General features: G+C 57.0%; 2 protein-coding genes across 3 annotated transcripts; one reads left to right on the forward strand and one right to left on the reverse strand.

The window, feature by feature from the left end:
- The first annotated feature begins 1,791 nt into the window (after positions 1-1,791).
- On the forward strand, positions 1,792-13,936 carry Fam131c (family with sequence similarity 131 member C). Of its 2 annotated transcripts, XM_090333896.1 has the most exons (7): positions 1,792-1,986; positions 8,959-9,074; positions 9,639-9,674; positions 9,923-10,016; positions 12,174-12,356; positions 12,518-12,628; positions 13,370-13,936. In XM_090333896.1, exons 1-7 carry the CDS (start codon positions 1,965-1,967, stop codon positions 13,645-13,647), a joined length of 840 nt encoding a protein of 279 aa, XP_090190022.1. In that variant the 5' UTR covers positions 1,792-1,964; the 3' UTR covers positions 13,648-13,936. The 2 variants fall into 2 exon arrangements, with proteins under 2 accessions (XP_090190022.1, XP_090190023.1); XM_090333897.1 differs by lacking the exon at positions 9,639-9,674.
- A 618-nt stretch (positions 13,937-14,554) lies between these two features.
- On the reverse strand, positions 14,555-23,939 carry LOC150062438 (chloride channel protein ClC-Ka-like). Its single transcript, XM_090333898.1, is given in 20 exon segments — positions 14,555-15,008; positions 15,273-15,359; positions 16,189-16,272; positions 16,384-16,472; positions 16,812-16,945; positions 17,454-17,677; positions 17,680-17,726; positions 17,997-18,107; positions 18,276-18,345; positions 18,809-18,982; positions 19,061-19,145; positions 19,655-19,756; positions 19,833-19,917; positions 20,222-20,347; positions 20,833-20,911; positions 20,999-21,076; positions 21,504-21,643; positions 22,336-22,464; positions 22,941-23,069; positions 23,843-23,939. Coding segments are annotated over 20 exon segments (2,118 nt in total). The 3' UTR covers positions 14,555-14,960.

Below are 23,939 nucleotides of genomic sequence, written 5' to 3' on the forward strand. Positions count from 1 at the left end.
TAATTCAGTGCAGATGCTGTGAAATTGTTGTTCTGAGTTATGTCAGAAATAATGACAAAAACAAAAGCTTGGATATGATCAGTATAGACACCGTTTTTTTGTTTGTTTGTTTGTTTTTGTTTTTTTTTTTTTGCCAGTCCTGGGCTTGAGCTCAGGGCCTGAGCACTGTCCTTGGACTTTTTCAAGGCTAGAGCTCTACCACTTGAGCCTCAGCACCACTTCTGGCTTTTTTCTAGGTATGTGGTACCGAGGAATCGAACCCGGGTCTTCATGCATGCTAGGCAAGCACTTTAACCACTAGGCCAAACTCCCGGCCCCAAGGGTTTTTTTTTTTTTGGTTTTTTTTGAATACTTTCAATTTACAATTGGTTGAATCCATAGAGATGCAAAAATCCATGACCCAATTATCTATTTTTAGCCTTAAGTTGTTGTTGTTGTTGCTGATGTGTTTGTGTGTATATGTGTATGTGTATGTGTGTGTATGTGTGTATATGAGTACTGGGATTTGAACTCAGGACCTGGACATCACCCCCCCTAAGCTTTTGTGCTTAAAGCTAGTGTTCTCACATTTTAGCCACAGTTCCAGTTCTGAATTTTTGCTGGTAAATTGAAGATAAGTTTCTCTGATTTATCTTCTCAGGAGCTGATATGTAACTGTGTGTGCAAACACAAGAATATGGACTGGTTAGTGCATCTGTGAGTGAGAGAGGCCACCAGGGTAAGACAGAAGGACTTGTGCCTCAGTTTGCTCTGCCTTAGAGATGACCACTGGTGCAGTATTCCAGACCTCTGCTTCCTTGGCCTGAGCAGGTGTCCCCCAGGTGAGGAGATGGTGACCAAGGTGCTGACCCTCAGGTCAGGGGTGTGTGTGTGTGTGTGTGTGTACTCTTACTGACTTTGAACACTGAGGCTTTTTTTTCTCTACCACTTGAGCCACAGCTCCACTTCTGGGTTTTTGGTGCTCAATTGGAGATAAGAATCTCAGAGACGTCTGACACTAGTGGCTCGCATCTGTAATTTTAGCTGCTCAGGAGGCTGAGATCTGATGATGGAGGTTCGAAGCCAGCAGTAGCAAGAAAGTCCATCAAACTCTCATCTCCAATTAATTACAGAAAAAGCTGGAAGTGGTGCTGTGGCTCAAGTGAGAGCCTTGAGCCTCAAGTGCTGGCCTGGAGGAAATGTGCCTAGACTCAGAATTCCAGGCCCAAGACTGGCAAAACAACAACAACAAGCAAACCAAACACTCTCATGGTTTCTGAGAACTTCACACTGTGATTCTTAGGTTCAGCGTCCTGAGTAGCTGGTATTACAGGTGTGAGCCACTGGTGCCTCACCCAGCCCCGCTGACTTCTTGTCACCAGACATCTGCCTCGCAGAGCCTTGGTCCTGTGCACAGCTCCCCGCCAGTCACCGTCTCTAAATTAGTTTGCTTTAAGCTCCCTTCCCCTGACCTTCAGGTGCTGGAGGCCTGAGGTCAGAGGTCCACCCTCCTTCCTCAGGTGTTCTGGGTGGGGCTTACGGGGGCGGGGCCTCCCTGGGATCCGCCTCCCCACGCCCAGGGCCCAACCCCCAGGTCACGATCCCCCCTCCCACAGCCCCGAGCTCCTCCCCCAGGACACAGGCCCCGCCCCCATGGCGCTAGACCCCGTCCCTCTCCAGCCCAGGCCCCGCCCCCGCGATCTCGCCCCGCCCCGTGGTTCGGAGCCACGCCCCCAGGCCCCGGGCTCCGCCCCCTGCGATGTCACCGCCCCTTGGCGGCCCGGAGCTGGGCGATCTGGACGCGGCGGTGGTGGCAGCAGCAGCAGCAGCAGCGGAAAAGAGGACGACCCGGGGAGGAGCCGAGGCCGAGCTGCGCGGACCCCACGCGCCCCCGGCTCCCGCGCCGCGCCCCCGGCCCGCGTAGACATGAGCGCCCGGCGGCCCGACGCACTTGAGGCGCAGCGGCCCGGCCCCGCGGCCCCGTGATGGGCTCCTGCGTGTCTCGAGGTGAGGGCGGCGGCGGCAGGGTGGGGGCCGGGGCCCGCCCACCACCCCGGCTGGCGCGGAGGGAGCTGGGGTGCGCCCGGGGGGACGTGGTGTGGGCAGGTCTCCGCACCCGCCTCGCCTCGACGCCCCCGGCAGGTGGCACGAAGCCGGCCCGCTACCAGGCCTCCTTCCCGGCCGCCACACACCCCCTGCGGTGGGGGCCCTTCCGCTCCTCCTGGGTCCCCGCAGGCCCAGGGCACCGGAGGACGTGCAGACCCTCCTTCCCGCCCCACCTCCCGCCTTCCCCTCTCCACGCCCGGCCACCGCCAGAAGGGGTTACGGTGGGGAACAGGTCACCAAGAAGGGACTCCTCTGCCCACCCTCACCCCGACTCCTCATCCCCACGCCTGTCCTTGGGGGACAGGGAGGAGCAGAACCGTTGGCCCCCCAAATCCCAGGGCCTTTGTCTTTGTCTCTGACCTGGTACCCTTGGCTGTCACCAAGGTGGTACCAAGGAGCCGCAGTGACTCTGTGTGAGTGCTGCAGGGGGCGGGGAGGGGGTGTCAGGTCTTCCAGGAGGCGGAACCTGGCACGGTGGACCTGAGCAACATTTTGGTAAAGAGATCTGGTGGCAGTCCTTCTACCTTGATCTCTTCATCCACTGTGACATGGAGGTGGGGCTGGGGGAGGGGGTGTGATCTTAGGCTCAAGCTCTGAAGCCTGAGGCCAAATCTATTGGAACAACCCCGGTGTGGACAGATGAAAGCAGCTGGGCAGGGGACAGGGGTACTGCACAGACTGAATCGGGGACCTCAGTATTTGTAAGGGTGCTGAGGAAGAAAGCTCCCCTTCCCTGTCCCCTAGAGACTCTGGGGGCTCTGCTCCCTAAGGGAAGGAGGGCATTTGGGGAAGTGGCTCTCTGGGACATGTCAGCAGGGGGGTCCTGGGTGGAGGGTCAGGCTGTGTGAGGTGGGCCATTTCTTCACTGAGCTGATCTTACTGCTGTGCATACTGTGTGTGTCCATTTCATCCTGTTCAGCAGGAGCAATCCAGCCCAGCATCCTGTCTTGAGAGGGCAGGGCAGCGTCCAGCGTGGAGAGTGCCAAGGGTCTGTGGAAGGCCCAGATGCTCAGCATCTGTGGGGTCCTCACAAACACCCAAAGGCTTTGGGCGGCCTCTGGTGGGCTTAGCTCAGACTGTGGTGACTTGATGCTTCCTGAGGGGCCATGCCCCTTCCCTCTCACCTGGCCCTGCCATGCCAGGAGCCATGGGGACCCACACCCAAGTGGGTTCACCTGCCACCCAACAAGCGTAAGACAAGCCAGAGGGAAAGGCCTGACTGCCAGGTCCCACTGCAAGGCGGGGCCGAGTCCTTTGCTCGCTTCACACCTAGTGCTGTACCACTTGAGCCACTTCTGGACTTTTGGTAGTTAATTGTGAAAGTAAGAGTCTGATGAACTTTGCTGCCCAAGCTGGCTTTTACACCTCCATCCTCACATCTCAGCTTCTTGAGTAGCTAGGATTGCAAGTATGTGCCACCAGTGTCCAGCCTGTCAGGCTTGTTTGAGGTTGCACTGCCTTTTTAACCCTTCCTTCTGCAGTTGGGGCTTTTTTAGTGCCATCCCAGATCTAGCTGTGTGTTCCCATCTGTTTCTCCTAAGAGGATGGAGCCCCTGAAGTCCCAGCATGCACCTAGGCAAGCAGGATGGAAGGAAAAGCTAATATGGACATAGGGAGAAGAATGTTCCAGCAGTTGGGGGAGGGGCTGCCCCACTCACCAGAGGCTACCTGCTCTTCTAATTATCCTCAATGCTATCTGAGTGCTTACAGCTTACCAGGTATTAGTCTGAGAAGTTTAGGTGCAGAAAGCTAACAGATTATATACTACCATAGTGTTCATTTTAAAAATGGGGAAACAGAGGCAGAAGGCAGTTCAGTGACGTTTCCTCAGCCACATAGCCGGGAAACAGCAAAGTCAGAGTTTCAACCCTGGCATGCTGACTCCATAACGTAGGTCTCCTAATCTCAGGACCACAAAAGCAGCCCTCAGTCCTACTGCCTGAATCCCACTTGCTTTCCACATCTGCAGTAGGTGTTACTAACAGCTCCCACTTGGCAGGGGCTTGCCTGGGCCACATGCATAATCTGATGGGAAGGTCGGGGACTATGGACCTTGTCTTGACATGGATCTTGGAGCCTGTGGCCCCCTCACTGGAGCTGCCCAGCCCAACTGTCCCATCCCTCAACTTCAGGCCACACCAGAGAGGAGAGAGAGAAAGACAGAGAACTACTCCATCCAGCAGCTAGCTTCTGCACGGTGGGCTGAGAGATCATGAGGGCTGGGCCTGTCAGGAGCTGGCCACAGAGGTTCAAAGCCCTACTCTACCATTCCCCAGCTATATGACGTCTACCAACTCCTAACCTTGTACGTGGGCCTCTGTTCTCACCTCTAAGATGCCAATAGGATTTCCAGGCACCAATGGCTCATGCCTGTAATTCCAGTTACTTAGGAGGCTGAGATCTGATGATTAGGGCTTGAAGCCAGCTTGGACTGGAAAGTCCATAAGATGCTTAACTCCAATCAACTGCCAAAAAGTGGGCAACAGCTCTGTGGGTCAAGTGGTAAAGTGCCAACCTTGAGCCACAAAGCCCAATGAGAGAGAGAGAGAGCAAGGTCCTGGTTCGAGCCACATATCAGTGCACACACACACACACACACACACACACACACACACACACACACACACTGTCATGGGGTTGTATGTATGGGGGGGCGGGTAGGGAATTCAGTGGCTTGATTCAGGCAAAGCATCTGGACCAGTGTCTGCCACACCACCAGCATTCATTAGCTATTCTTATTAGCTTCCAGATCAGACATTCTTGGCTGGAAAGGGAGCTTGGACCCCTCCTGCCTCCCTATGGAAGGGGTGGGCAGCAGGCACTTGTACCAAGGCCAGAGAAAATGTGATTGGGACCAGATTATGGCACCGAAGGCTGTAATAGCCAGGAGCTATTTTGCGTTCATTATCTATTTTTAAGCTGTCATTTGTTGGGAACTTACCCCGCGAGCCAGGCTGGGCTGAGCCTTTGCTCTCCTGACCTAGTTAGTTCTGCTTCAACTCTAGGAGAAAGTGGGCTCAGAGAGGGGAAGAGCCTCATCTTAGGTCACCAGCCAGAGCAGGCAGAGGCAGACTGGAATCCAGGTCTTTGGGTAGAAAGCCTCTGCCCTTTGCTTTCTTAGATCCCCCCACCACATACACATAGAGGAACTCTGTCTCTGTATATGACCAGAGCTTCATGACAACTTTCTGGAATAATTCAAGTTGTTGTTGTTGGGGGGGGGGCACCTGTCCTAGGGCTTCAACTCAGGGCCTGGGTGCTGTCCCAAGCTTTTGTGCTGGAAGAATAGCCCTCTACCAATGAAGCTACAGCTCCACTTTGGGCTTTTTGGTGGTTAATTGGAGATAAGAGTGCCACAGACTTTTGAAGTGCGATCCTCAGATCTCAGGCTCCTGAGTAGTTGAGACACTGGTGTCTCACTCTCAAGTGGCTTTTGTTTGGCCTGGGGCTCTGTGATCACAGCAAGTAACAATCTTCATGGACGAGAGAGGAGCTAAGTGTCTGCCTCTTCTCTCCAGCTCCAGGACTTGCTGCCCAGTCCTGCCCCAGGTTTTTTTTTTTTTTTTTTTTTTTTTTTTGCCAGTCCTGGGGTTTGAACTCAGGGCCTGAGCACTATCCTTAGGCTTTCCTCCAGGCCAGCACTCTACCATGTGAGCCACAACACCACTTTCAGCTTTTTTTGTGTATGCAGTACCGAGGAATCGAACCCAGAGCGTCATGCGTGCTAGGCAAGCACTCTACCACTAGGCCAAACGCCCAGCCCTGTGCCCCAGTTTTATCTTCCAGACCAGGTCCACCCTGAGAACCTGTCATGCCCTGGGCACTGAAGACTCATGAGAGCAGAAATTGGAGACTGAGATTTTCTTCTGGAAGCTCAGATACTTTCTGGGCCTCAATTTCCCTATCTACAAAGTGTGTATCATCATACTTACTCTGTAGGGTGAGAGATGAGAGGGCGCACAGTCCTACGACAGACAGCAAACCTCTGTAGGCCAGCTTTGGTCCATTTAGGGCCACCATTAGGGCTGCTACAGTTGAGGGCAATCCGGGAAGGCTGCCTGGAAGCAGTGAGGTTAGAGAAGTATATTCAAAGAATACACTTCCCAGAATGGTGGAGGAAGTGGGAAGGAGCTGGATGTGGAGAGAGACTCCCTTGAGCAGCTCTGAGCTGAGCCCACCCAGCGATGGCTCAGGTGACATGAATGTCCAGGGTGTGAGGACACTGGGTGCACTGGAGACTAGGCCTCTGCCAAGTTCTGAGGGCTGCTTCTGGGGCAGTGAGTCACCAGACAGAGACCAGGGCAAGCTCCAGCCTGGGGAAGGACAGAGTAATGGCTGACAGGTCTGTTCCACCCTCCAGGAAGATCCACTGGAGGTGGGGGGAGGGGAGTGAGGCTCAGCTGGCGACAGACAAGGATGTGTGTGGACCAAGTCCCATGCAGGCCTGGCACCCAGTGGCTCAGTGGCTCCGGCCTGGGCAGCAGTGGCAGTGGTCCCCGCCTGCGTGGTCCCCACCTGCCATGGCAGTGTGGTTCTAAGACCTTTGCCCTCTCCGGGCTTCTGGGGAAGAGTGGCCTGGTCCTCCCTCCCCTCCCTCTGCCTGGAACTCTCTGCTCCCACCTGGCCGCGGCACGCTCCCTTGCTCCTGGGAGTCGCTCTGGGGATAGACGATAACTATGGTGACTAATGGGCTGGGACCCAGAGCCCCAGGGACCAGCTTGGAGCTCTGGATGGTGAGAGCAGCCTCAGGTATTGTGCTGCAAGCTCACCTGGGAGACAAACATAGAAGACCAGGATGGAAACTTTTTTGCAGCAAGACATGATTAGGTTAGACTTCAGAAGGAACCGACAAGATTACTCCATAAATCTGACTGAGAAGCTTTCATAAGAAGGCCAAAGGCATCTTTGACACACAGAAGGGATGCCCTGGTTGAGGACACGGGTGGAGGGGACCCCTAATTGACACCCTTCTCCTTGAAGGGTCACGATGCCCTCCTCTTGTTGTCGTGACACCTGGAGGCCCATCACTGCAGCGATCAGGGGAGGGGGAGAGGGATCAGGTCCAGAAAGGGGCCTCAGTCCTTGAGGCCAAAGACAAGGGTGTCTGGGAGGGGGATCTGAAACTAAGGCAGGAGCTAGCGCTCTCCCCAGCCTCCACCCTACAGGAAACTGTGTTTTTCCAGTTGCCAGTGGCGGTGACGTGGCTGGGTCCCAGCTGGGCTGAGCTCGGCCTGTGAGTTCACCCTGGCTGGTTCATTACCTGACGTCTCCATGGCAACCTGTCTGTGACATTAAGGGGCTGAAGTCCTCTGAGGGAGAAGGCAACACTGGCTGAGAACCCAGTACCCCAGGCCGGGCACTGCAGGGAGCCAGGGCGCCGGGCCTGCCCCATCTCAGGGGATGGCCCCGCCCAAGTAGGGTCCCTGGGGGCCTCTGTGTCACCCGCCACCTCAGTGCTGGCTCTGCTCCTTTTCCTACCCAGCTCTGCAATGCTCTGCGGTGTCCTGGACGGCTAGCAACACTAGCCAGCCCTTCTCAGAGTTCCCTGGCCCAGCCTGAAGCCAACTCTGGTTATGCACAACATACTAATTTTATGAAGCTTTAAAAGTGAAGACGAGCATGAGACAGCTGGTAGCTTTCACCTGTCATCCTAGCTACTCAGGAGGCTGAGATCTGAGGATCAGGGTTCAAAGCCAGCCCGGGCAGAAAAGTTGGTGACACTCATCTCCAATGAACCACCAAAAAGCTAGAAGTGGAGCTGTGGCTCAAGTGGTAGAGCACCAGCCTTGAGAAAGATCTATACTTTATGACCCAGAAAAATCTTTGAGGTGTGGGGCAGCCAGTCCCAGGGCTTGAACTCAGGGTCAGGATCCTCTCACTTCGCTTTTTGCTCAAGGTTTGGTATCCTATCACTTGAGCCATACCTCCACTTCTGGCTTTTTGATGGTTAGAGATAAGAGTCTCATGGACATTTCTGTCTGGACTGGCCTCAAATCGTTATCCTCAGGTCTCAGCCTTTGAGTAGATAGGATTACAGATGAGAGCCACTGGCACCTGACTTTCTTTTTTGCTAGGAGCTGAACCCAAGACTTTCTCCATTACTAGACATACACCAGATCACTGAGCTAGGCTTTGCCAATTCTCAAACCCTTCTTCTTCCTCTTATTTAGATCTCTCTCTCTCTCTCTCTCTCTCTCTCTCTCTCTCTCTCTCTCTCTCTCTCTCTCTCTCTCTCCTAGACTGATGGTCTCCGACTCCTGGGCTCAGGTGATCCTACTGCTTCACCTTCCTGAATAGCCAGGATTATAGGCATACACTAATTGGTTTATTAAACAATTAATTTTTGTTTGTTGATTAGTATTTTCTTAAGTCATTATAGGAACAATGTACAGGGCCATGAGTTTGGCCTAGTGGTAGAATGCTTGCCTAGCATGCATGAAGACCCGGGTTCGATTCCTTGGTACCACGTACTTAGAAAAAGCCGGAAGTGGTGCTGAGGCTCAAGTGGTAGAGCTCTAGCCTTGAGAAAAATCCAAGGACAGTGCTCAGACCCTGAGCTTAAGCCCAGGACTGGCAAAAAAAAAAAAGAATGTACAAAAAAAAGAATAATGTACAAACAGGTTGCAGTTACATGTCAGATAATAAGTACATTTTTTATGGACAGTGTTTATGTTGCTTTTATATCCTGCAATCTTACTGGATTTATCAGTTCAATAAATGTTCTGGTTTATCTGTGGTTTAATCAAATATATCCGCAAATAGGGATAAGTGGATTTCTGCCTTTCTGTATTGGACACACTATTTATTTTTTTCTCCTACCTTGTTGCTTTGATTAGATCTGAATTTTCCATCCCCCATGGTTCTTATTTCCAGATCTGTTCACAAGTGCCCACAAGGACTGCCCTATGCCCCAGGGCACGGAGCTCCTGAACGCCCACCTGCCCTCCAGCTGCCCACCAACCTTCCCTTCAGACCATGTCGCAAGCAAGGTGACTGCTTACTTACTTATCACTCCTCCTCCCGCCTGTCCCCTGGGTCCCGGCTTGTCTCCAGCAGTTCCCACAAAGAACAAAGCCCAGACTAACCATGATCCTCATGGCTCAGCGTCCTGAGTAGCCAGGATTACAGGTGTGAGCCAACGGCACTCAGCTTGATACCTTGTAAAGCAATATGCCCTATGCTCCCTCTGCTGGGCATTCTGTCTGCCCGAGATATATAGTTTAGGTGTTACCCCTCCTGTGATGCTAACGTCACTGTCACCTCCTCAGAGGGCAAAGCTGACATCCTGAGAGGTTAACTCACTCATCTCCAGGCACCCAGCTAGGAAATGAAGCCAGCACTCCATCAGTGGGGTTCAGTCTAGCCCTGTGTCCAATATCACTGTGCCCTTCCTGATTCCCCATACACCAGGGGCGGCAGGACATGAGCCGTGGGTGGGTAGACCCTGCCCTTCAGGGCACCAAAGCCCACACCACCCACACGGCCTCCAGGACTCAGCCATTGCTGGCACAGTGAGCTGGCCCTGCCTGACCCCCTTTCTCCTCTTGCTTTAGGACAAACAGATGGAATTCTGTTGGGACCCTTGGCAGGTCAGTGCACTTACTGTCCCCGTTCTGGCCAGTCCAGATGGCACCATTGCTTCTCCCTCCACTGTGCCCAGGCCCATAGTCCTGCCTGCCCTGGGGGAGGGGATTTGGGGGGTGATTAGGATCTCTTGGCTTTCCCTGGGCTACTTCTGCCCACCCCACCCCAGGGCTCCGGGAGCTGGCAATGGCCGTGCGCTGGGGGGCCCGGGCCATCTGGGCCTTCTTCTTACTCTGTCTCTCCTTTCCTACAGAGGTGCTTCCAGACCACCAACGGCTACCTGTCCAGCTCTAGAGCCTGCTCCAGCAACTACAGTGTGGCAGCCCTGGCTACCTCATCCCTCGTGGGTGGGTTCCAAATGTCTCTCTCCACTCCAACCCTAACTCTCAATTAGGAGAACATTGGCTCAGTTAGATTCAACCTGATTTTATTTATTTATTTATTTATTTATTTTTGTGCTGGTTCTGGGACTTGAACTCAGGGCCTAGGCACTATCTCTGAGTGCTTTTTGCTCAAGGCTAGAGCTCTACCACTTGAGCCCACAGTACCACTTCCAGCTTTTTCTTTCTTTCTTTCTCTCTCTCTCTCTCTCTCTCTCTCTCTCTCTCTCTCTCTCTCTCTCTCTCTCTCTCTCTCTTTCTCTCTCTCTTTCTTTTTTTTGTTGGTCATGGGGCTTGAACTTCAGAGCCTGGGCACTGTCCCTGAGCTCTTCAGCTCAAGGCTACTATCCTACCTCTTGAGCCACAGGACCACTTCCAGTTTTCTGGTGGTTTATTGGAGATAAGAGTCTCATGGACTTTAATGCTCAGGCTGGCTTTGACCCACGATCCTCAGATATCAGCCTCCTGAGTAGCTAAGATTACAGGCATGAGCCACTGCGCCTGGCACTTCCAGCTTTTTCTGTGTATGTTGTACCAAGGAATCAAACCCAGCTCTTCCTGCACACTAGGCAAGCACTCTACCACACTTCCCTCCCCAGATTCAACCTTTTCTAAATGCCTGACTCGAGGCTGGGTGCTGGTGTGACCAATGTCTTGGATTCCTGCTCCCAGGGATTGCATTTCTGGGTTCTCAAGAACCTTTGAGGGTCTGGGGAATTGGTCTGTCTGTCTGTCTGATCTCCCTCGCCTCTGCCTGCCCCGCCCCCATCACCTTGGGCATGTTCCCTGGAAGCTGAGGAGGGAATTGTGCATTCAGGGACAGGCCTGAGGGCCACATAGGGGACCATAGGGCAGGGGTGGGGTCCATGGCTCAGCCAAGTGGAGGGACACCTCCCTGCCCCTGCCCAGCTGGCACTGCAGCAGGACTCACACGCAGAACCAATGGCCATGGTATTACAGCCGGCTGGACTTGATACTGCCCTGTTGTCCAGTCCTTGATTTCCCCTGAGGAGACCCTGCCACCTTGAGAGCATTTCTGGTGCAGTAGTACCCAAAGTTGGGGTACTTTTCCAGAGAAGGGTGCAGGTGGGAGCTGAGAATGGCACAACCGAGACAGCTGTGGGGTGAGCACCCAGGTGGGGAAAGAGGGTCCAGCTGCTTTGTCTACTCCCATTGTCCCATGGTCCTTTCCAAGCCACCCAGCCCACCCAGCTGTTAACCAGAGCTGTGCCCCACCTACCTCAGTCTTCCCAGTTCCCAGAGGCCTGCCTGTCTCCGGTCACCTGAGACACACACGTGCCCACCACCTTCCCAGGAGATACCACCTCCTTTGCAATCCAGACAACCTGATGCCAACTCCCCAGCTTGGAGATGCCCTCCCCAGCCCCTTCTGTGTTCCCTGCCTCCTCCCCTGCCTCTGAGACCTCCTCTGTCTTTGGTGTTCCCATGTTGTCATGGCACTGCCACTCCTCCAGGCCTCTTGCCCACATGTCTGAGTTCTCAGCCTTGGTGGATGGAGATGTTAGACTTTCCCTGCAAATTCAATCATCACCTTGCACATCCAGAGCCCTGCCCCCTTCCTCTCCCTCTGTCTAGCCCTTCTCTAGCTCTTGCTGGGGGTCCCTGAAATGCCCCCTCTTTGTCTCTCTCTTGGCCTCTTATCCTCCAGTTGGGCCGCTTTTCTAAGCAGCAGGTCTACCCCACCTCTCTCCACATCGTGTCCTGCTGTGGCTTCTCTGTGGTCACAAGGACGTCTGACAGGAAGGGAGGGGTGCAGCTGGTCTGAGGGAGAAGCCCCTGTGTGCATGAATGTCCCCGGCAGAAGGACATTGGCAGAGAACGGACATGTGGGTGGAGGGAGCCTCTGAGTGGGGCCATAAACGTGGGAGGATACAGGGCAGAGCATGGGCACAGGGGTTGGCCAGATGTGGGCATGAATAGCCACAGGCTGCTGGGTTGTGTGTGGCAGAGCAGTACAGGGCATTCACTGGGGTGCATATATAATGTGGGCACAGGCCATGGGGTGGGGCTGGGCTCTGGGAGTGAGAAGGTACGTGGTGGGGTGGGGGTCCCTGCACTGGGCCTTCTGCTGGGACGGCCACCCTAAGCCCTCCGTGCCCTCAGGGGTGGTGCAGAGCATCAAGGACCACATCACAAAGCCCACAGCCATGGCCCGGGGCCGGGTGGCCCATCTCATCGAGTGGAAGGGCTGGAGTGCCCAGCGGTCAGACTGGTCACTGTCCCCCACCGAGGACGAGCGCTACTGCTGCCTCCCGGACGAGCTGCGTGAGGCCCGCTTTGCCGCAGGTGAGCGGGGGCGGGAGGGCACAGGCCGGGCTCTGTAGAGCTCTGCAGCACCGCGCTGTCTGGTGGCAGGGAATGGACAGAGCACTTGCAGGCTCTTTGATTGCTGGGGAAGGATGGCCTCTCTGCCTGTCCCTACTGAGCCACGCGTCCATTTCTCCCAGGGGTCGCCGAGCAGTTTGCCATCACGGAGGCCACGCTGAGCGCCTGGTCCTCACTGGACGACGACGAGCTGCATCCTGAGAACAGCCCCCCTGATGCCCTTCAGCTCCAGGGTATGGCCCGGGACACCAGGGTGGGCTGGGCAAAGCAAAGAGGCTGGCTATCTGCCCCAGCCCCAGATGCAGCATGACCTGGGCAAGCCATTTCTCCCAGCCTCAGTTTCTTCCTCTGTGAAATGGCTCTTACTGGTCCTGGCCCTGCCCGGCGCCCTGGCAGTGGCGCTGGAGGATTTGTCCTGGAGGTCTAAAGACGCCAGAGCAGCCTTTTGCCTCCTTCAACCTCTTTAGACTCCATCCTTCACTGTACACTGTGACCCTCACTCCCCACTCCAGGGCCCGCCCCTCCTCCCTCCCCTCAAGGCGAATCTTCATGAAACCCCCAAGAAGCAGCCCTGTTGTCTCTACTAGGGAAACAGAGACATTGTGAGGCTCAGAAACCCACTAGGGCCTGGGGCTTACCACCTGGCACAACAGCCACTTTTCTAGAACCCTGAGGTTTTGGGGGAAGTCCTGGGTACAGCCTGAAGTACATTACCTCCCTTGATTGTGCCTCCGACCAGAGGCAGGGAGTGACAGGGGCCCGAGGGATCACACATCCCTTGTCCCAATTCTTAGAGTCCCAACCCTTTAATGCCCTGCCCTCTGCCTGCCACAGGGAGAAAATGGCTCAGAGAAGCTCAATGACTTAGGAGGGTGGGAGGTGGGGGGGGGGGGAGAAGCCCCACAGCAATGGCACTGCAAGACTTGGACCCCAAGCTCCTTCTCTCGCCCACACCCCCTCATTTGGTTTTCCAGACCTGGAGAGCATCTACCTTCAGGACAGCCTGCTGAGTGGCCCCTCACAGGACGACAGCCTCCTGGCCTTCTCCTCTGGCCTCTCCCCCGACGGCTGGCCCTCCCCTGAGGAGCCTCCCATGGCAGCTGCCAGTGCCCAGTCCCCCAGTCCTGCGCCACATCGACCGCGGCTGCCAGGGGGCCCAGGGCCAGAAGGTGGGGGCCCCCTGCAGGGTTCACTGCCCTCAGTGGACAGCGGCTCCCTCTCAGAGGAAGAGGACGACGTGTTTTACAACTGAAGCCCAGCCAGCCAGTCCCCGGGCTCCAGAAAGGCCTGGATAGGGGCCACCTTGGCTCGAGCAACCAGCATCTCTCAACCCCTTGGAGATGGCACGGACTGGGTCGCTGCAGAGCTGAGGCTGGTAGTGCCTGTGGGTCTCTCTGAGCCTCTGTGGAGCTTCTGCCTGCGGTGGAAGCCATAACTGCCCTTCTTCCCTCCAGGGTTTCTGCCCTCAGCCAGCTCAAGGACTTTCAGAGGATGCCATAGCTGGACCTGGTATAGGGGTGTGTGTGGGGGGGGTGATTAACAGCCAGATAACCCGAGAAGATGGGCAGATCTATTTGGAGTGGAGCCCAGGGACCTGACCTTGGCCCTGGGTTCAGTCTTTGCCAGTCCCCATGCTTGCCCCGCTGATGGTGTGGCTGCCTCTTCTGGTAGCTGAGTGCAGGTCCCTGGCCCTTTTTGGTCTCTAGAGAGACCATCTGCCCCCCCCCACTTCCTTTGTGACCCCCCTCCTGCTCCCCACATCCTCAAACCCCCAAATCCACTCAAGGTTCTCTGGTGACATTAAAATGGAGGGTTTGTCCTGAGTGAACTTGGCCTGGTCTCTGGGGAGGGCGGATACCTGAGCAGAGCACCTGAGGTGGGGAGGGCTCTACCCCTAACCATCATAAGCACACCAGGGCCTGTGGAACCCCAAGGTAGCCAGGTGTGGAAGCCACTCTATCAGCCTTGTCACAGCCATGGAGACTGTTGCTACCAAGAGGCAGGAACTGTGCCACAGAGTCATGTGACACCTGAGGACCAGCATCACAAGGTCAACCTGTAGGAACACTCTCCCCACCTCATCTCCTTGCCAGTGAGCGGGGACTGAGGGGTGGGTGGAGCACCGGATCTGCTTTGCACATGTGAGCGTGGGACACAGCCTGCAGGGAGGCCAGGGAGGAACAGCGGCTCTGGGCACCAGCTTTATTTTCCTCAGGCGCATCTGGCTGGGAACACGGGTGCCATATTTGGTGCTGGCACGTACCACTCTCTTCATTCATGAATGGGGGACCAGGTACTGGGCGTCAGCTCTCCTCCATTTCTTCTCCATCTCCCACTCCGTGCTGCATCCAGGGTGGGGTTTGTCCTTCTAGGCAGCATAGCCGCCGGCCCCAGGGTGGGACAGGGGGTGTGGGTCCCTCTTTGGGGATAGAGAAGAGCTGTCAGCTCCTCTGAACAGCAGAGAGGGGTGGGGGGCCGGGTCCTGAGGAGTGGGAGGAGCTGGGGGAGAGGCAGGGTCTGTCACCCCCGGGCAGCTGGGCACCTCCTCTCACTGAGCAGGCTGGCTCACTTTGGGGCTGGTGGGTTGATCAGGGTGGAAATCGCTTTCTTCAACTACAGCAGAGAAAAGAGAGGGTGGAGAAGGAGTCTGGCACTGATGGACCCCTCGGGTTGATGTTGGGGTGGCTGTTGAGCCAGTGCCTCCCCATGGCATTGTGGGGTCACTGAGCCCAGAGACCAGCAGGCCAGCTGCCAGGGTCCCTGACCCAGTGACCACTCAGGGCCCAGAAGCAGGGTTCACCAGAGTCTTAGGAGGCCCCAAGCTTAGGCTGGAAATCCCCCACCTCCTCCACTTCACCTTCCCCATAACCCCAGTACCTCCACCCAGGTCACGGCACCCACTGCTCTGCCCCGCTCTGTCACGTAGAGCAACTGCAGGTTCAGCAGCTCAAACAGGTGGTGCGTCTGGAGGGTTCATAGAACATTCTGGGCTCAGGGCCCCATTTGGGCCACAAACCCACCTCTCAGCCTAGACTCCACCTCCAATTGCAGGGCACTGGCCTGCAATGTCCAGGGTGACCACTAGGTGTGGCCAGAGTCCAGGCAACAGCTGGGTGAGGTCCAGGGGGAGAAGACCCCATCATGGTGGCAGCCCCTGGCAGTGAGGAGAGGGCCAGGCCTGGTCCCAGGCTGCTTGTGCCCCTTTGCCACCTCGAGGGCCAGCTCTGCCCAGAGTGGTTGAGTCATTTGTTCAGTTCACACAGGGAGAGTGCGGCAAACTTCAAGTTGACTTAAAATTCGCCTTGCCTTCATGGGCTTTTGTTCTTTAATGAACTCAGGGTCTGGGTGCTATCCCAGAGTTCATTTTGCTAGAGGCCCTACCACTTTGAGCCATAGCTCCACTTGCTGTTTTTGAGTGGTTAATTGGAGATAAGAGTCTCATGGACTTCCCTGCCCAGGCTGGTTTCAAACCACCATCCTCAAGATCTTAGCCTCCTGAGTAGCTAGGATTTCAGACATGAGTCACCAGCTTTTAACCACTGTCTGCACCTGAGTGCTGTTCCCACACCTCGCCATTTCCTTGGTCTCTGTACCACCTCACTGGGTGAAGGATGCCCAGGCAGGAGCTGCCATGCCCACATGCAAATAAGGAAACCCTAGGGGGCAGCAGAAGTCACTCAGCATGCGGAGGGGTGGAGGGGGGCAGCATTGAAGCTGGAGCCAGTCTCACCTACTGGCTTCCTCCCCTCCCCTGGGGCCCCTGTCCCCCTGACTTCTCCAATCCTCCCCTTACCTGGTGCAGGGAGGTCTCTGGGGACAGCTGCAAGGTCACTGGCTCCATGGGGCAGCCTCCAGCCAAGAGGTCCTGGAGACAGCACTGGGGACGGGGGAGGGACAGTGAGAAGCTGGACCAGCCTCCCTGTGCCCCAGGATGCCAGCTTATCTTCCCCTCCCAGGCCTGCCCAGCCCCTTCCAGGCACTCACTCACCTGCTGACCTGCAACCCAGCAAGCTGGCTCAGCATGGAGGGCCTGCAGCAGCTGGGCCCTTTTCACAGTGCCCACCAGGATCTGAGACTCTGGCAATGCAGAGGGAGAGCTCATTTTAACTGTGGCACCTACTGTGTGCCAAACATGGAGCTAGGGGTGTTTTCGAGCCTCAGGGGAAACTTAGACAGTGGTGTGGAGATCATCCAACCTGTACACTAGGCAACTGAGGCTCAGTGGCACTGGGTGGGCTAACTGCCAATCTCTGATGGGAGATTTGACAGCTAATGATGGTTTAGTTCGTAGTGTTTAGAGCCCAGTGCCATTCATACGGGGGGTCTTAGATGCAACGCTCTGCTCTGACACTCAGGCCCAGAGCAAGGCCAAGGGCACCCCCACCCCTCCCAGGCAGCTCCCATTCCTCCAGGCACCTGTGCTCTCCACCAGGGGGTACTGGGCCTCATCTGTGGAGGTCACCACCTTGACCACCTGCTCCAGCGGGGTGTCCTTGGCCAGGGTGGTGATGGCACAGTCCATGAAGTGTCCCACCGTCACGGGGTATGAGCTGGGGCAGAGGGAGGCTCCATCAGGTCCTGGCTAGGGGTGTCGCCCCAGGTGAGGTGAGGGCACAGGGAGCATCCCGCTGGCCCAGGACCTGAGGATCTCTCATGCCAAGGTGGAGGCTGGGAGGCTCCTGGAGTGAGAGCGCCCTCCCTGGAGACCAGCTCACTAGCAGCCCCATTCAGATTCCCCAGAATCAGACTCCAGTGCATCCAACTAGCCTCGCTTTGTAAAGATGGCAGAGCAGAAGCTGAGGGAAAGGGGAGCCCTTGGCCCCATGTGACCTTGATCTTGATCTGTGAGACCTTGACAAGACCTAGGCCTGCCTGGGTCCCAGCACCCTCCCAGCCATTGGAGCAGTGGGAAGACTGGAGAGCAAAAGGCCGCCATGACTCCTCCCTCCCATACCCAGGTTCAAGGTCAGCCTCACTGGTGATTCTTGAGGCTCCACTCCCCCCCCCACCGCCAGGAAACCATGTCTCTGTCAGCCAGCCTCAGGACAACCTGCTCACCCAATCTTGCGCCCCCGAATCCATGACAGGTAAGGCAGTTTCTTCATCATGATGGTGCCATTATAGAAGGAGGGCTGGCAGTTCTGGGAGACAGCGTTAGCCACCAGCACCGCCATCAGCACAGGCAGGGCGTGCAAGATCTGACCCGTCAGCTCGAAGGCCAGCAACGCCGTGGAGATGGTGTGGGTCACTGCTCCAGAGAAGGCCGCCGCCCCTGGGGAGCAGAACCAGGGCAAGGTGCTTCAGCCCAGGGACCAGGTGGACAAGGCTGGGCTCAGAAATGCCCAGAGGGCCCATGGTGGCCACTGCTGGAAGTGCCTGGTACCCAGACTTGGGCAGAGGAGAGGAATTAAAGAGGGTATGTGGGATGGAGAAGACAGAGACCAGGGAGGTGAGGACGATGGGCAGGGGGTTAGGAGACAGCCTCACAAAGGATGATCTGGACAGCTCAGTGACCCCCCTGAGCCCTACAATGCCATCTGAGGTCCATTACAACCCGTCCCCAGGAGGTCTGCACACCCTACCTGGCCCAGGACCACCTACCTGCCAGAGCATACCCCCCAGGCATGATGGGGTTGACGACACCTCCAGCCACGATGCCCTCGGGGAAGGTGACAGACAGAGCCTCCCCCAAGAGGCGCCCAATAGCAGCTCCTGCCACAGATGCAGGACTGCCATCAGGGACAGGCAGGTGACTGCCTTGGCCCTGTGCCCTCTGTCCATGGAGCCACGCTCCACACCACTCTGGGAGGGCAGAGGAGGACAGAGTGCTGTCGCTCTACACCAGTGCCCCGGTCGTCAGGTACCACAGCGCCGACTCACCCATGATGAACACGGGCATGAAGAATCCTGCAGGCATGGGGATCGTGCTGGCCAGGATAAGCATCCAGAACTGTGAGGGGGTTGGCAGGACAAGAGGGGGAAGTGGAGGCAATGAGGCAAGACCTGGGCAAGGGAGGGTCAGGACAGAAGTCCCAGACTGAGGTGCCAGGCCTGTTCCCAAGGCCTTAAGGGCATCATTGTCACAAAAGTGTCCAATGCCTGTAGACACCGTGCCACATTCCTTCCTTCCTTTCTTCTTAACCTGCTCTTCAGGTAGAAAGAATATCTCAGCTTAAAGAACTAATCCGGGCTGAGAGGATGCACAGCACCCCCAAGACCACAGCCGATCCAGGGGAGGAGAGCCAGAGGTGACTCAAGCGGCAGAGTGCCAGTAGAGTAACACAAGTCTTTGAGTTCCAACCCCACTGCCCGACTCTCTTCCTGGCAGTGGCGGAGGCTGCCTGCTCCAGCTAGGAGGGCAGCCTCTTGCCACCCAGAGCTGCCTTGGCCTCTGCCTGCACCTGAGGACTCACCTTCATAATCAGGAAGAAAGCCAGCGTCCCAAAGATGGTGAACCGAGGGTGGTACCACTCGAACCACAGGTTCTGGGGGTCGGGCTCGGCAGGCCAGGGTGGAGACGAGTTCCTGGTCATCAGTGCCCACGAGTTGTTGTCAAATAGGGTGTCCAAGTGCTGCCTCATGGAGAGCTGGGCAGGGATGGTAAGGATGTCACCCAATGCCACAAAGGCCAAGCGCATGGAGCCCTCCCACTCCCCAGACCTTACCCGGGAGGCCATGAAGCGGCCCACGCCAGGCGGGTAGGTGATGGAGGCCAGAACCAGGGCAGCCAGGGCAGCGTACAGAGGCTTACTGTGGACAAAGAGGGTCCAGTGCCAATTCCTCTCCTTCCCCCACAACGCGGGGAGAAACAGGGGCTTCCCAGAAAGGGCCAGGCCACCATGCAGTAATTGAGGATGGGGGAGGAGGAAGGAGGGACCAGGGCAGACTCTCCCCAGGGATAAGACTGGTGAGGTGGGCCCAGAAGATGGGAGGCTACCAGGGGCTGGGTTCACTGAGATTGCGACAAGGGAGGGAGTCTGCCTGGGGTCTAGGTAGGAAGAAGCTGTGGGAAGCCAAGGACAGCAGGCAGAGGAGGTCTGGGAGGAGAGATTAGGAGGGGTGTGAACCCCAAGAGGAGAGGAGGTGCTGGCATGACCCTGAAGGGGCAGTGGCTAGTGGGGATAAAGAGAGGGAATGGGAGTTCTGTGGGCACGGGGGAGCTGGGACACATGGGTGGAGCATGTTGGGAAGTTAGGGGTGAGGCTTTGTAAGGGTGGGAGTCAGGGCTTCCTGAGGGGTCACCCTGGGCCCTGGCACACCTGGTGGCCAGCAGCTTGGAGGTGTATCGGTTGGTCTTGATGAAGCCCAGGAAGGTCCGCTGGCAGAAGAGGTAAACACAGCTCAGGACACCACAGATGGCCCTGGGGACAAGGACAGCTGAGTCCCAAGTCCCCCGACCCCCAGCCCAGGACTCTCAGGAACTGAGCCCCTGCTCACCCCAGGGCCACAAAGAAGAAAATCTCAGGCAGGTCAAAGGGAACGTCCACAGGGAAGCTGGTTTTGTAGATGGAGGTGATGGTCTCTGGGAGAGGAGGGCAGGGAGGTAGAGGTCAAGCCTTCCTCCCAACCACCCTGGGGCCCAGAAGAACAACCCAGCCTGCCAGCATGCCAGTTTCTACCCTCTACCCTCTTCCTCCTTCTCCCTGCCTTGCCCAGCTCGGCCCTCCTTGTCCTCTGGGAGATGGCAGGAGAGAGGAGGGGAAAGAGAGAGGGACATAGCCAGGACATAAGCAGGGAGGGAATAGGAGGAGGAAAAGGAGGAGAGAGAGGAGAAAGAGGAGAAGGGAGAGGGAGGATTGGGCAGCCCCAGGCAGCTAGGCTCTCACCCTGCTCACTGTTGAAGACTGCCAGGAGGCGGAAGGTGAAGGCCCCACAGGTGGCAGCGAAGAAGCCCCTCCAGTAATCCCAGACGGTGAAGTGGGAGGACATGACCTCGATGCTGAACAGGACGCCTGCGGGGACACAGCTCAGAAGGCCCCTACCTGCTGCGAGCCAGCTATAGAACCCGGCGCCAGGCTCTCCCTGACCGATCAGGACTCATGGCCTGACAGCCAGGGGCCTTCTGCCCCTTTTCCTGAGCTTCAGTGGGGGAGGGCAGGGCCTGAGCCCTGGGTGGAAAAGACCCCGCTGACCAGCGAACACTTGCTGGGGGTGATGGTCCCTTTTCACACCTAAAGGAACAAGACTCAAAGAGGCAACTGACTGGCTAGGACCACACAGCCAGAATGGGCCTCCAAACCCTTCCCCTCCTGGGGCAGCAGCGTCCACGCAGGAGAGCAGAGAGAACTGAAAGACTCCACACACACATACACGCACACACACTTTCACAAGTGTTTCACCTGGGCAGGAACCACCGGGTCAGTTTGTCCAGCCCGTGGAAGGGGCAGGGGAGGGGCACAGGGAGTACCAGGGCTCAGGGCTTGCGGGAGGGTCTCACCACTGAAGGGGGCTGCAAAGACGGTGGCCACACCCACAGCTGCTGCTGCCACTAGCATTTCATTCTGCTTGCTCTTATTCTGGGGAATGAGGGGCTGGGTCAGAGCCGCTCCCCGCCCCCTCCTGCCATTCCCTCCCTCCGTGGACGGCCTCCCTGACCTCCTCACCTCAGGCTCCCCAATGGTCCTGGTGCGTACCCGGCCCAGGTAGGCAGCAATCATCACACTCAGGTGCACGAAGGGGCCCTGTAGGGGGGAGGTGAGGACAGAACAGGTGGCCTGTGCTCTGGGGAGGCTAGATTCTTACATTTTTTCCTCTTCCTCCTTCCTCTTCTCCTCCTCATCTCAGTCACCTTCCTTTCCTACCATCTTCTCCCTCTCCTCTCCCTCCCTTGCTCCTCCCACCATCCCATAATATTTCCCTCCTTCTCATCCTTAGGACCTAGGGTAGAGAAGCCAAGGCATGATCAGAAAGAGCATGGCTTCCCAATCCATACCCTCCTTCCCCACCATACACCAATCCCTGGGGCCATCTTGAACTGGCTTTGTTCACACCTGGGGACCTGGCTGTGCTGTTAGACTCGGCTTTCCCGGTGGAACTGGCTGTGGTGGGGACAGGGAAGGCAGAGGAGGACTGGAGTGGAATGCGATGGGGGCCCAGTCTTGCCCTTACCACTTTGCCTAAGAAGACGGTGCTGCCTGTGGCCAGCGTGCAGGAGAGGCCTGCCACCTTGGCCCCAAAGTTCTTGATATCCAGATAGTTCTCCAAGATCACTCCTGACAAGATTGTTTTCAGCTCCGGAAGTCCAGATCCTTGGTGGTGTGGCAAAAGGGTCAAGGCCTAGATTAGATCCCCTAACCCTCAACATTGGGCCAGTCAATGGCCTTTGTGTGTGTGTGTGTGTGTGTGTGTGTGTGTGTGTGTGTGTGTGTGTGTGTGCATGTGCACCCTGCACTAGGGCTTGAACTCAGGCTGAGGTCTTGTTCAGCTTTCTTTCTTCACAGTGCTCTAGCCCTTGAGCCATGCATCCAGTTGGACAACTTGCTAATTAATTGGAATTTCACAGACATTTCTGCTCTCTCTGACTTGAAACCAAACCCAGTCTCCTGATTACAGGTGTGAGCCACTGGACCTGAATCTCAGTCACCCTGTGAGGGGAGGATTGCTGACCTTGGTTAGCAGAAGCAGCTGAGGCTCAGCTCAGGCGTGTGAATTCTCAGTGTCCTTCTCTCGCTCCTGGCACATGCTGGTGGCCAGGTGATCTAGCCAGTGAGGAACGTCAGCCCCCAGAGCCCCTTCCCGGCACAAGTCATTGACCCTGGCTCCACCAGGGGAGCAGGCAGAGCCACAGGGACCCGGGAGTTCTCACCTGCCCTTCTCCCTGTGTGACCAGGGGTCAGGCACCACTCTCTGAGCAGGCATCCCTGGCTGTGAACTGGGGTTGGCGATTCCTGTGTCACTGAAGTGAAGACATAGTGGCCGGAAGCAAGACGGTGGGACTCACCTCCAGAGAAGGGCGTGATGCTTTGGGAGAAGCCGCAGGAGAAGGACAGGAGGGCCACTGGGTACACCGTCCAGGAGAGATACCGCAGCAGGTGACTGTCCCCGATCTCTCCATACAGCCACTTGTGAGCTGGCGAGGGCCGGGCATCAGGGAGCCACCCACAGCCTCTGCAGCCCCACGTGGACCAGCATGGGGGTCCCACACCTCCCGGTGCGTGTCAGGCCCTCTAAAGGAAGCGAGGGTCCCAGGGCCATGTCCTAACTCGACTACTTCTTCCTTGAGTGACTATGAGCCAGTGACTCAACCCTGCTGAGCCTCAGTCTCCCCACCTGCCCAGTGGGCTATCATGGAGCATCCTCACAGTCCCTAAAATCTAAGGGACATCCTGGTCTCACCTCCTCATTGTGCAGGTGTGTGGCTGCATCCCAGAGAGACTCTGTGGCCAGGGTTACAGAGCAAGGCAGGAGTGAAGCCAGCCCCAGCCCCAGGTGTGACTAAGCAGAGACGACCCCACCCTTCTGCTCTGGTGACCATCGGGTGATCTGGTGACCATATCAGAAAGCAGGAATCCCTGGGCCAGACAGGTGGGTGCCAGGCGGGCTCACCTCGCACCACTCGGCCAATGGCGAAGTTCATGGCGTAGCTGATGAGGGCCATGAGCACCCCGAGGATGGCCAGGAAGTACCAGTCCTCATCCACTCGGAACAGCTTCTCCTTCACCCACTCCAGGACACCTGCCAGGGCATCAGGGGCACAGCCTGGGTGGACGGGCACAGTGACAGACCTTCCCTGAAGGCCTGCTGGGGCTCTGGGCTGGGACAGCAGGGCAGGGGCTTGAGTCCAATGGCAGTGGCGTTCCCTCTTCATCCGCACACCCTCAATCCGCACTGTGGAAGCATGGTCGGTGGGGCTGGGGTTGACAGCCGCAGCCCTCCTCAGCATCTCTGCAGGATCCATGGCTTCTTGCCCACGAGTGGCAGCAGGACCTGCCTCCCCCAGGGCCTGCAGTGCCATCTGCCCTCTAGCTGTCAGCCTGGCCTGGAAGCCGGGGGACTGGGAGCCTCAGCTCCTTGGGGGCTTTGCCTCTTTCTGGGGTCCCTGCCTACATTACCCCCAGGGTAGGTAAAGGGACATTCAAGGTGAACAATGACCTTCAGGTTCCACAGAAGGTGCCAGGTGCCCGGCTCCCCAGCCACCTGTGCAGGCACCTGCTGACCACAGCCCCTCCCTGGAACAGGTGGGGGCCAGTGGCCATAGGGAGCAGGCCTTGTGTCCCCCAGATGGGGAGGCCGGTCTCCACGCAGGCAGAGGGGAGGCAGACACCCCTTCCCTGCTGCACCCAGAGTCTGGGGCGAGTTATCTCAGGGCAGAGGAAGGGGGCAAGTGGGGTGGGGTGGGGTGGGTGAGCATGCCAGGAGTGATGTCCCCAGGGGTCTTCCACGGGAGGAGAGGGGGGAGGAGAGGGGAGGGGCAGGGAGGGAAGGGAGCGGAGCAGCCCAGCTCTCACATCGGATGCGTGCGCGGACCCGGGGACATGGGCCCCACAGCTCCTGCAGGGTCACAGGCTTCGAGGAGCCCTGGCGCAGCCCCACGAGCTCCTCCAT

Source organism: Megascapheus bottae, chromosome 6 (assembly GCF_031878675.1).
Source record: "Megascapheus bottae isolate mThoBot1 chromosome 6, mThoBot2.hap1, whole genome shotgun sequence".
Taxonomy (NCBI): domain Eukaryota; kingdom Metazoa; phylum Chordata; class Mammalia; order Rodentia; family Geomyidae; genus Megascapheus; species Megascapheus bottae.